Source organism: Tigriopus californicus, chromosome 10 (genome assembly GCF_007210705.1).
Source record: "Tigriopus californicus strain San Diego chromosome 10, Tcal_SD_v2.1, whole genome shotgun sequence".
NCBI classification, from domain to species: domain Eukaryota; kingdom Metazoa; phylum Arthropoda; class Copepoda; order Harpacticoida; family Harpacticidae; genus Tigriopus; species Tigriopus californicus.
Genome location: NC_081449.1, coordinates 14,359,493 through 14,371,366, shown reverse-complemented (window position 1 = coordinate 14,371,366; position 11,874 = coordinate 14,359,493). Strand labels below are relative to the sequence as shown.

Here is an 11,874-nt window from a genome sequence, read left to right as displayed (position 1 = left end):
ACACTTTAAAGGCCAATCCCGCACTCCATGATATTGTTGATATGGTTTTCGATTAATGTAATACGCGACTGACCCATCTAACGAGTCTGGTAGTAAGCTAATAGCTATTGGACCAGTGTAAGTAGATGTGATACCTAACCTGATGGGAAAAGCAGCTGAGAGAATAAGATCAAGGCCACTCTAACATCGGTGTGCGTGTGAGAGGCAAGTGGGAAAGTCTCTCAGGGTTGAGAGTTGCCCAATCTTATCTCAGGTTTCGTTCCCAATTTGTCAGTCATCTCAAGTTATCCTCAAAGAATGGAGCCATCCTTTCCAAGTCGAATTCATGAATCCCCATTCGCCATAACGCTGTCTAGGAAAGCGGGATCGGAGAGGAACATGATCTGATTCTCATTTTGGATCAGGCCCCAAAACTTCGCGTTTAACGGTGAAGTTGAAGCTCATTCTCCATGGTTCCATTCCCCTCGTTAAAGGCATTCCAGGTTCATTCGCATGCCAATACCCTGTATTCGAGCGAAGAAGTGGGGCTGGTTGGTGGTAGTGGTGGTGTTGGTTGTGGTGAGAATCGAGATATAACACAGTGTCTGGCAGATATTCGGTTGATGGGAAAATGTGCTCTATTTCACTTTTTAAAACTTAAAACGACTTGCGTCGAAAAAGCGAACGATCTATCTACTTCGAATCTTTGATGGCCAGTCTATTAGAACCTGTTATCCAAAAACCAAAATATGCATAATGCATTGTGCATAGAGTTGCTAGCAAACTGAAGAGCTGATTTTGTGGATTTTTTATACCGTTGATGTTACTTATTTTATTGTGTTTTATTCCGACAACCACGCGTCCTAAGACTGGATCTAATTCTTAGACCAGTCGTTTATTCTTCGTCAACGAGTCAGTATCCAACGTTTTCCTGCTTTTCATTGGACTAGTGTTTTTTAATAGCTTTTTGACCAAATTTTGATCAGCCCTGTGGAGCGGCAAATTCTGACCAAATATTTTATCCGAAATGACATTGAACCATTTACAAGAAATTCCACATTTGAATTCCAGCCATAGTGAGAAAGAGGGAGTTCCAATTCTAGCTGGAACTAAAGCTAGCTAAAACTGCTTAATTGCCAAAAGTGATATTCAGCCCAACCCTGTACTTTATCACAAGACCACGTCAAAACCAACTCATGCCTTCCCAAGGAAAAATATTCCAAGTGATTATTGCCTCAAAGGAACCCTACAAACGGACCAATATGTTTCCAGGGATCTAAGGGTAATTGAGCAATTGAAATCGATCCTCAACCCAGTTGGAAAACCTTTGGCGGAATCTAGGGTATTATCTCTACGTCGAGGAGACTTCCTGCCGGTGGTTTTGAAACAAGGGGCCTCAAGGGGCCAGAAGGCCTGTCTCTCTTGCTCGCACGCTTTTGCATATATGATCCGGTTACGCAAATGGCAGAGGCGCGATTCTGCATTTGATTAGGTCCTTGGGGCCCGATATTGAAGAACTGCACAAGAGAAGAGTCAAGTGACAAGAGCACCGTAAAGCTCGACTTGGGCAATAACGGTCTGCTCCTGGCATTCACACAGGAGCCAAGCAAATTATGAATTAAAAGGATCGATCATATCTGCATACTGGCGTGGAATATACGTAACACTCTCCAATTGTCAAAGTGCCTCAAATATAGCTGAGGTCAGATCCATTTCTGACACGATGTATCCTAGACGATTTATGTGCATGAATGATTATAGTCATTCATTGCAGACAAAAATTGGTGACCGAAAGTCATTATTGTGCATGTGAGAGTCTGAATGGAAACGACTTTTATTTGCTTAGTCAGCGTCAAGTTCCTTGAAAGAGGGATTTATGGAGTCGGGAGCCACCAAACCAATGGGAAAGCGGCTCATTGTGTTAAAAACGGTGACACGTTGTTATATTTATCGAGATGGGAGAGCTCATTTCCTGTCGTCCCACATGCCGATCCATGAAAAGATTGAATTACGATATAAAGCTCTCCCAGACCTTAGGTGCACTTGAAAACTAATAATGGTAATTCTGAGCCCATAACTGAGAAATGAGATAGTAAATTATACCATTGAAAAAGTCTTGACTTCATAGGAACAGAATTCGCAGTCATTGTCTGCGCAAAGATTCGAGTCAAATTTGCATCAAACTGTGGAACAAATGAGATACTTGCTCCACATGGGTAAAGAGTCATGATTCTTTAGCTAGCCTACCTTTTTTGGTTGGGTTTGTTGCGTTCCACTTCCGATTATTCAGGCAAAATAATCTTCCGTAATCTATCGGTCGGTTCCTCTCTTGGGTCCACGTCTTGAACTGAACACAAGAATGAAAGAGGCGCCAAAAACGAGCGATAACAGACCGACCTTATTAAAGCGACTCCCTATACCATTGTGCCATCAAACCGTGAGTGACTTGGGTCTCCGTCGCTGCCTTCAACTAATAATAATGATAAACTTTATTGCGAATCTTGGTCATGTCAGATTGTAAAATGTATAAAACTGTATGTATAAATATCATATACAAAAATCGATTGATAAAAGAATAAAATGATCAAGACTGATAAAATAGTTGACTAGAGTGTGATATCACAGTGAGTTTGACTAGGAAATATATCAGTCTTTTTTACCGTGAATAAAAAATGAAATTAAGGGGATTGATATCGCTATGCGTACATATCAAAATTTGCTCTGCTAGTTCATTATAGTCCAAAACGCTGACTATAACTTAAGTGTTTTTTCAATGGGAATGGAAACCTGATGACGGAACAACCATTTAAACAGTTGGAACACTCTGAGAAGTCTTGCTATTGGTAATATTTCATTAGCTCCTCAGGAAAGAAAAATGAGCAGCTCGAAGTCGTTGACAGGTTTCTTTGCCTCCAGAAAAAGTTTGCCTCTTTATTTCTTCACATTCAACGATTTTTCGAAGATTCAAAGAATGTTTTTGTCTATGCAAAGTCTTCTTCTTCATTCCACCAATACATAGTTCTTACACGAAAAATTGAATTCCATAAACTACATTTTCGTGCCTTTACCTAATGGTGGTTCTCTCTTGTATTTAGCTCTTTATTACAAGGAGAGAAGGACGTAGCATGTACCAAGCCGGCCCGATGTTCAATGAGAAAAGAAGAGTAAGAGAGTGAGTGAGTGAGTGAGTGAATTCAGCTTGGATCATGGAACCAACCAAGGACATCTGGCTTCAGGGACCAGGTCCAGATGCTTTTTCTCCCGAATTAGATCGTGATCATCAAGCACCATCAATGAGACACCAAAGAATTATCCAACGAATCATACTTTGCCTCCAAAATATTGCTTCTTGCAGATTTAATAAAGTCGAACAAAAGGCCTTATCCATGCATGTTTTAGTCCCTTAACACGAACAAGGAACAAAACGAGGGTACGAGTAAAGCTGGAGAAGGAGAAAGAGAACGAAAGAGCGCGACCCAGTTAAGAGAGAGGGAACTCATTTCCAAATAATGGAACAAGGGATGGAACAGAACCGAGATGACGTCGATGAGGAACAAGGACGAGGACCGCTTGACGAGGAGGGCCTTGTGAAGTGAGTGGTGCGTACACCGATGGTGCCAAACATTGTGCCGGGGGACCCTATTCAGGCCCATGATACACGTACGTGCACGAGGCCATGATTGTATTGTTTGTCGTTGGATCTATTAGGGAGGGAATTTCCATTCTCTTATTGGGAACAACATCATAGCAAAAATGGAAACAGAGCTAGGATCCAGCCTTTCTTATTCGTATATGACTTGGGTGATGCGTGCACATTGCTGAGTATTTTTTCGAGGCATTTTGGCTCAGATTTGGAGATTAATTCATTAGAGGAGCGCATGAAAAGAAATGGATTAAAGTCTTATTTGCCTCATCATCCTTGGTTCTTATGTGGCTAAATTCTTCGCCTTACCTTGTTCCAGGGAAGGTTTTATGCGTGTCATGAAAGCAAACATAATTCTGAACTGAATGGGGAAATTGAGTTCTCGTTGTAAAACTTGTCCAATTGTGATAACCATTGTCCAATTGAAAGCCTCAATGTTATGAGCAGTTCTGGGTGAGATGTGCACTTCCAACCGTATAAAATATACTGATGTAATCAATCTGCCTGCACCTCAAACTTTCAAACCAGTACTGCCAAGTTTGATCCATGCTGTATTGTTTTTGGTCAGAAAATGTAAGTTCCCTTGACCCTCAAAAATCCAGCTTGGATTAGACTTTGCAGTACTGGTTTGAAAACTTGAAGTGCAGGCAGTAATGAAATATTGTTTTAGTCCGTAAACCATACTTGGTATCTAGTTGACCAACTTGAAGGATTCAGTGTTAAAAGTACATTTGAAATTAACATGCGTGTAAGGCCGAGTTTCTTTCAAATCACCAGGTGAAGTACAAACCCTACCTTTTGTCGGATTGACTCGGTTTCACCAGTATTTGGTAAGCAATCTGAGGTCAAAGATTTTGAAGTTGAACTTCATTCTTTTGGGTATTATTGTCTTGTGTTTTATTTCAAACCTTGCAAGCACATTAAAGCTTGTAAGAGAGCTTTCATCTTTACACGTTTTGCACGGGGTTTAACAAATGGTGTAGCCGGAACTTGAGTTCGTATTGTAGGTAAGTGCAGAAGGTCAGAACTTTTCCATGGAAGCTAAGCGTCATAAGCACCTTCAAAATTCTCGGGAGATTTTCATGCGTTGATTAATTACTTTCGTCAAAATCATATTAGCACCCATTGGGTACCCATTGGGCAGGCACACTGTCTCTAACAAACAACCCTCGAGGATGAAATAACTGAAGTCTGAACTGTAAGTGGTAACGAAAGATCCATCGTGCTAACCGGCAATGGATATATGGGATCAATATTAGTATCCATTCATAAAATGTAGTCCAAAAATGCCATGTTGCAAAACATAGCAAATCAAACAACTAAGAACAATGGCTCCGATGGAACCACAATCGACTGAATTACTCCCTCATCCAGGGTCATAATGCGGTCAAAATCGGTCCACTCCTCACGCTTGTGACTGACGCTTATTGTCGTACAATTCTTAAACTGAGTTTGAATGGTTCTCCGGATAATCGCTTCAGTTTTGTGGTCTACCAAACTAGTGACCTCATCTAGGATAACAATTTTGGACCGCTTCAAGATGGCTCGAGCCACACAAAAGAGTTGGCGCTGGCCGGCTGAAAACTGATCCGGCCGACCAGTGATCATAGCCTCTAATCCCCCGGGCTGTCTTCGAACAAGGTCGTGAATTTCCGCAGCCTCCAAAGCTGTCCACAAATCAATATCTGCAAAGACCATGTCAGGGTCTAGATTGAACCTGATCGAGCCTGAGAAAATTAGTGGATCTTGAGGAATGATGGCCATTTGCCGACGAAGCTTCGACAAAGGCATGGTCATGATATCTTGACCATCCAATAACACCCGACCGACGGTGGGGTTCTCCAAGCGGAAGAGAACAGATATTATTGAACTCTTCCCAGCCCCTGTTCTTCCGATAATCCCGAATTTCTCTTGGCTTCGAACATTGAAGCAAAGGTTCTTCAGTGAGAAATCCGATTTGGAGATGTACTTCAGACCCACATGCTCAAAGGAAATCGTTCCTCTTTGGATCCGCGGAAAGCTAGAGCGGTTATCGTCACGATCAATGGGTTCCATGGGCAAATTGCAATATTCCAACACTCGTTCCACGGACACAAAGTTCTTCTCCAGTTCACAAATCATGCGGACCATGAAAATCAAGTTCTCAGACAATTGGAATGAGAACGTAATAGCTAACGAAGCTAATCCCACGGAGATTGCCCCACGCTCGATCACAGCCACTATGGATATCACTAGGATGGAAACACTCCCAATGTTGGCCATAACAAGTCCCAACCACCTGTTGATGGCCTGACTGACATAAAAGCAGAGAGCATTAGTGTCGACTTTGCCTTGAAACTCGGATTCAAACACAATGTGCCGATGAAATGTGACAATAGTGTCTTTCCCGGTCCAACTTTCATTGAAGTGCGCCAACACTTGCGATTTGCTTAGGGCCTCAAGTCGCTTGAGTTGCCGAGATGAGGCAATGTACACTTTTTGTACCATGTAGTAGACCAATCCGAAGGGAATACTGGCCAAGGCTAAGAAAGGATTAGCCAAGCATATCACAATGAGAACTGCCACCACTTGACTGGTGGCCCAAAAGAGATGAGCGCCTAGAGTTGGTACAGCTTGGTCGGTGATGGCCAAATCTTGAGTGAATCGGTTGACAATCCTTCCAATCGGATTATTCTCGAAAAAACGCATGGGACTAAAGGAAACAGCCTCAACCATTCCGGTATGTAAGTGCGTTGATGCTTTGGCACAACTGTTGATAAAGAGCAGATCTTTTAGGATGCTGGCCAGAATCATAACAATACCAAAAAAACCAAAGATCCCCAAGTATAGCATGTGTTCACTCAATCCCTGAGTTCCAGCCACCTCAGTCCATTTGGCTAGCCATATCGAGCCTCCAGTTTGTCCAAATTGAATTGTAATGAAAAGCAAGAGAGAAACGGCGAAGTTCAGGTGGCCAAAATGTCTGAGATATTGCCAATAGTTCCTCATTTTTATGGGACCGACGACCGCAAGCTCCTTGCTGGAATCAGATCCTCTGGTTGGAACATCGCTTCCTGTGGGTTTCTTATAGAGTTGCGGGTATAGCACTGAGGGGTTCAACTTGGTTCGTTTATTCCATGTGGAGTGAACAGTTCCGTTTTCCAAAAGGATTACTTGATCAGCGTATTTCAGCAAATCCGTCTGGTTTGTCACCATAATCCGAGTTGAGTTTTGCAAGAGCCCAAAGTCTGAACTGAAAACTTTGGAGAAAACTTGATTTCGTACCAATTCATCCAACGAGGACAGAGGATCGTCTACGAGATATATGTCCCTCCGCTGATAAACCGCTCTGGCCAGAGCCAGGCGCTGTTTCTGACCACCAGAAAGGCGACTGCCATTTTCCCCCACAATGGAGTCGTCATAAAATTCGAAAGATTCCAAATCTTTTAGAAGGGCACATCCCTCTAAAACTTGCTGATAAAATCTGTCGTTGATCTGGCCTCCAAACACAATGTTTTCCTTGAAAGATTTGTCTTGGATCCAGGGACTCTGTGGAACGAAAGCAATTGTACCGTTCTGCTGAAGGTATCCGCGATTAATGGACTTGACTCTAGCTAAAGACGCCAGGAGTGACGATTTCCCTGAGCCTGTGGCACCTTGAATCATGGTGAGCGATCCCTGGGGAAATTTAATGTCCACATTCTTCAGCAATGTCTTTCTTGCAGCGGAATATATGGTTGCTTTCTTGAGTGACAGGGCGTTACCATCCTCAATCGGAGCCATCAGTGGGGTGTTTTGTTGGAAATTATTTTCCAATTCCAGATAGTCTTTAATTCTTTGTATGGACACCCAAAGATTCGCCCCTTCCGAGAGGACCATCTTGTACATCATGATTGGGAACTTCATGAGACCCAATAAAGCCAACGAGACAAACACTCTTTCGTAGGTCAAGTGAGCATTAGAAGTTGAAACGTATATTCCGAATACGACCATGATGAACAAATGCGGACCCAGAATCAAAGCGGCGCTCGAGATGGCCTTGGGAAAAGCAGTCTGCCTCATTAGATTAATCTCCTGAAGTCTTGACGTTTGAATTCTTCGGATATAGGGCCTCTCCCAAGCATTTATCTTGATCACTTTAATCCCAGAAATGGTCTCCACAGTCATTTTGATCCTTTTGTCCCGGATCCGGGCCTCTATCTCTTGCAAGTTTTTCAATTTCTTGCTGGCCAGCCCACTTATAGGGATCATGAGAATTAATGTGGCCAAACCGGCTAATGCAGCGGGTCCAAGCTCAAGGTAAAGGAATGCAGTAGCTCCAAGAACCTGGTATGGTACACTCCAAACCATTTGAAAATAGGGAATGAACGTGTAAATACGCTCAGCGTCCACAGTGAGAAAACTTGAAATGTCCCCAATAGAGAACTGCTCGGTATCTTGGACACCCTTCGATGTGAGGGCTTTGTGATAGATCTGGTCGAGCAAGGCGCTTTTCATCTGGATGCCCACTTTGATCATCATGTCACTAATCTGCTCCTTGATCAGCGAACTTACAAAAGCTAAGACGAACAATCCGATGGCCAGGACCAATCCATGCCATTCAAAGTCCAATTCGTCTTGAAAATGAAGAATCAATAGCTTCAAGATCTGAGGCTGAGCAAATGATAGCGTATAGTAGACGAAAGCCAAAATAGTTGGCAGGATTAAGGATCCAACGTACGGCCAGAGTAAGGATGTCCAAAATCCCTTCCGCTGATTCAAGCTGTTTCGCAGTTTGAGCCCAGCGAACGAGGATCGAAGGTTGAACGGAAGAGTGGTCGGCAGGTCCGTCAGGGACCAATTTCCTCTCGCTCCATTCCAAACTACGCAATTGACCCAGTAGAAGAACACATTGGAAAACCAAGAGGACGTCTCCTCTTTTGAACACTGATTTCCGGAGTTGAAGCGTTGGTCGGCAAAGCAATTTAAGATTCCGGTTAAAATGATCACCGGCTCAAAGGTGACCAAAACAAAAATACCGCGAATGGTGAAATGAGTGAGTATGTCCTGAAACTGTTTCACAAACGTAGGTATTGAGGCAAGAGCCAGAGTTAACCAAAAAGTTGTCAAGATAGGTGACGACATTCGCCGACAATATGATTCAACCAATAAGACCAAAATGGCCAAGGTGAGGGTGGGAATCAACAGGGATACGTATAAACCTTCCAAAGGTGTCCGATTGCTGCCCGTTAACTGGAAGCTCAAGTTCACAATCACCAAGGCATTCAAGAACCTCTTGAGCAGGTCAAGCGAAGATCTGCTTCGGGTTTCTTGAGATTGCCGATTTCGCCAATTGAGCCACAACCATGGTGCAAATGAGATCCACAGGAAAGCCGTAGGTACTCCTGGCAGGATTCCATGGATCATGCATGGCGAAAGTCGAGGTTTGGCAGTGAACCAGGTTTGATTTAGATCAAAAATCGGATCGGTGCAAAAGTCCATCGTTTAAACAAATTTGATCCAAGTGAGGGGAGCTTTTTTCCTGTTAACCACAACTGATTTTTACTGATTAGGCGCCTCATCTGAAACGATGTGATTGAGTTCTTTGATGAAGAGCTTGCATTGTAGGATTTCATCAGCAGGAAGTTTTGTGAGCCAATGCTTCATTTTCATTCGTCTTATCATTTTTGAGGAAAAATAACAGTCCTTTTTTGATTGAGTGACGCGTGAACGCCTAGAATATGGACGGGGACGTTACGGTTTAGTGTTAATAACTCCGATTCAAAGCAATCTGTAACATTCTTCTTCAAACGAGGCTTATCCCAGTTTGCTACACTTACGCAATTGAATTTTCAGCTCTCTCCAAAGGCGGGTCAAAACTTACACCCTCTGAAAGCTTAGTAAATAATGGGGTAAAAAATGAATGAGGTAGCCCCTCTCTGGTAGTTGATTGCCACAATAAAGATAGTTCATTCATTCTTTGTATATCTGCCATTGAGCTTTAAAATTGAAATAAGTAATGATAACTACATGGGGCCAGTCGCAAGAAGGCAATACGGTTACTCGATTCCAAAATATTAGCCATGTTTAATAAAGGAATATCATGAAAAATTCAGTTGAATTTAGACAAACATCCAGCCAACTCGCACCCTGATCCTATTGAATTTTCAAACATTGGTTGAGTTGTGCTACAAAACTAAAAAGAATGAAATTTTTGGTGTACTTCTATCAAGGAGCTAATATCTTGACTCAATATCAGAATACTGTTTGCTTCAACAAGCCGGGAAATTGAAATCTAAGACATTTGCGGTCTATGCCCGGTGCAGATTCGCTGCGATGTTTACCTATTTTTTCTCCATGAAATGTCTAAAATCAGTGCGCAGCATTATATTTTTCCTTGAACTTTTTTTACTTCACGTGTTTAATCAATTCCCTATCCTGGCCTCCCGGTCCATTTTCCATGCGTTCATGAATGAGATCATATTTAAAAAATCAATTTTGTTTGAAAGAACGTTCATCTTCTTCTTATGCATTCAAGCTTTTCGTGATTAAGATTTTGTGGATTTTGTAACTGAAACAAAGAATGCCATTCAATGGAAAAAAATGGTCATGTCTCGATCCAGAAAGAAGTATATACAGAAGAATCGCATGTAGAAGAGGCATTTTTCAATTTGGTGCTCGAAAAGTATCCGCCATGTGTATTTTCTAAATTAAATCTTGCACGATTTGGCCATAAGTTCCATTAAAATGCCGAAGTTAAAAGTCTTCGCGCTAAGCGTAAGACACTGTCATCAAGATTAAATAGCTCTTTGAGCATCCCCAAAATTACAAATCCCGCTATCGTTCAAAAGTAGCTTCCTATCATTGTCTCCGACAAGGATTCCTTAGCATATAGACCTTTGAGAATGAGGGTCGATGGCGATGCGGCACTTCATTTTTGAAAAATCAGGGGCTTTAAAATGACCACTGATGCTAGTTTACCGTGTGCCTTGTGGTTTACAATTTGGAATTGGGTCAGGTACTTAGAAATCGGGGATTAAAGTATCCGGAGTTTTAAAGGATCAAGAGTTTAAGGAGTAATCTTAAGTCATAGTGGGTGTGATGGATGGCTCTTGTATGAAGGGACTTATAGAACTGCTAGGGATTATACTCTTCGCAGATCACCCACTGGCTGTTATGCAAGCTTATTGGGATGTATCTCAATATGTCTACCGCCTAGTAGGATGCATCTTCGCCTTATCTGTTTGGAACATTGCCGATTGTCTAGAACATTTTTTATGGGTTGCAGACAATTGGCAAGGCCACTTTCCAATAAGTTGCAACGTTTTTGGGCTAAATGGCCACGTTGGAGACATTAATGTATCAAAGACGCTAGCGAACGTGTTTGTTGTGGTCTGAAATCTAGTTTTTGATTCTTCGCTTTTCGAAAAAGCAGGAAATTCAAACTTGCTGCCGTTTCCATAAATCTAATCTTAGCGGTGTCATCCCTGATAAAACAGAAGTTTATTCTACGCAGCTTGTTTGTTTCCAAAAGTATAAAAGCATTCATGAGCTTTGTCTCATCTCATTTTGTGGGATCATTTCTAAAGAGTAGGCAAAGACGACGTTACCACTGGACACCGACGGGGGTGGGGGAAAATGAATAGTTCCATCCCAATCACTCAAATACATTTCCAGAGCTTGAGAAACGGCATTACAAATAACGGCGTCACTTCTTGAGTAGCGTTACCCGGTAACGCCTTACATTTCTGCAAAAGTAACGGTATCGGTGACAGAATGGATTTTAGTCCTACCATTCCCTCTACTTTCTTTTAATCAGGGATTTAAAAAATAATTGCCTTATTGATTTTTTCAGATTTTTCAGAAAAAGAAGTGACTTATTTGCTTTGCTGCTTTTATTTCTTTGACTGAAGGCAGTACTGGTCACGACTCACCGGGGATAAGGTGTTAAGGAGTTAAGCTTCCCCTTTTGAACGTTTTGCCTCTTTTTAAGAGGATTGAGGTCAAAATTGACAAACAACTTTTCAATCGTGAAGAGCCCAGCTTGTGTGAAGGAATAGCTATTTATTCAATTGCGGGGGCACTCTTTGCGTGGAGTTTAGAAAAGTGAGGCTTGAGAAAGTCGACAAGGTCAAGGCACCTTGAATGCGTTTTGCTATTTCATGCCGTCGATCGAGTTGGAAGAGAAGAACGAGGGCTTGTCTGAACTTTCTCTTCACACGAGAGGGCATGATGAAATGGCGAACGCATTCAAGGTGTTGACCAATCAACTTTTCGAGATCCAAACTTGAATA

At 42.2% G+C, this 11,874-nt stretch overlaps 1 protein-coding gene across 1 annotated transcript; it reads right to left on the bottom strand.

The window, feature by feature from the left end:
- Window positions 1-4,937: 4,937 nt before the first annotated feature.
- Window positions 4,938-9,097, bottom strand: LOC131889127 (multidrug resistance-associated protein 1-like; the record flags this gene model as incomplete). Its single annotated transcript, XM_059238137.1, is given in 1 exon segment — window positions 4,938-9,097. A coding segment is annotated over 1 exon segment (4,145 nt), but the record flags the coding sequence as incomplete, so codon positions are not given.
- Window positions 9,098-11,874: the final 2,777 nt, after the last annotated feature.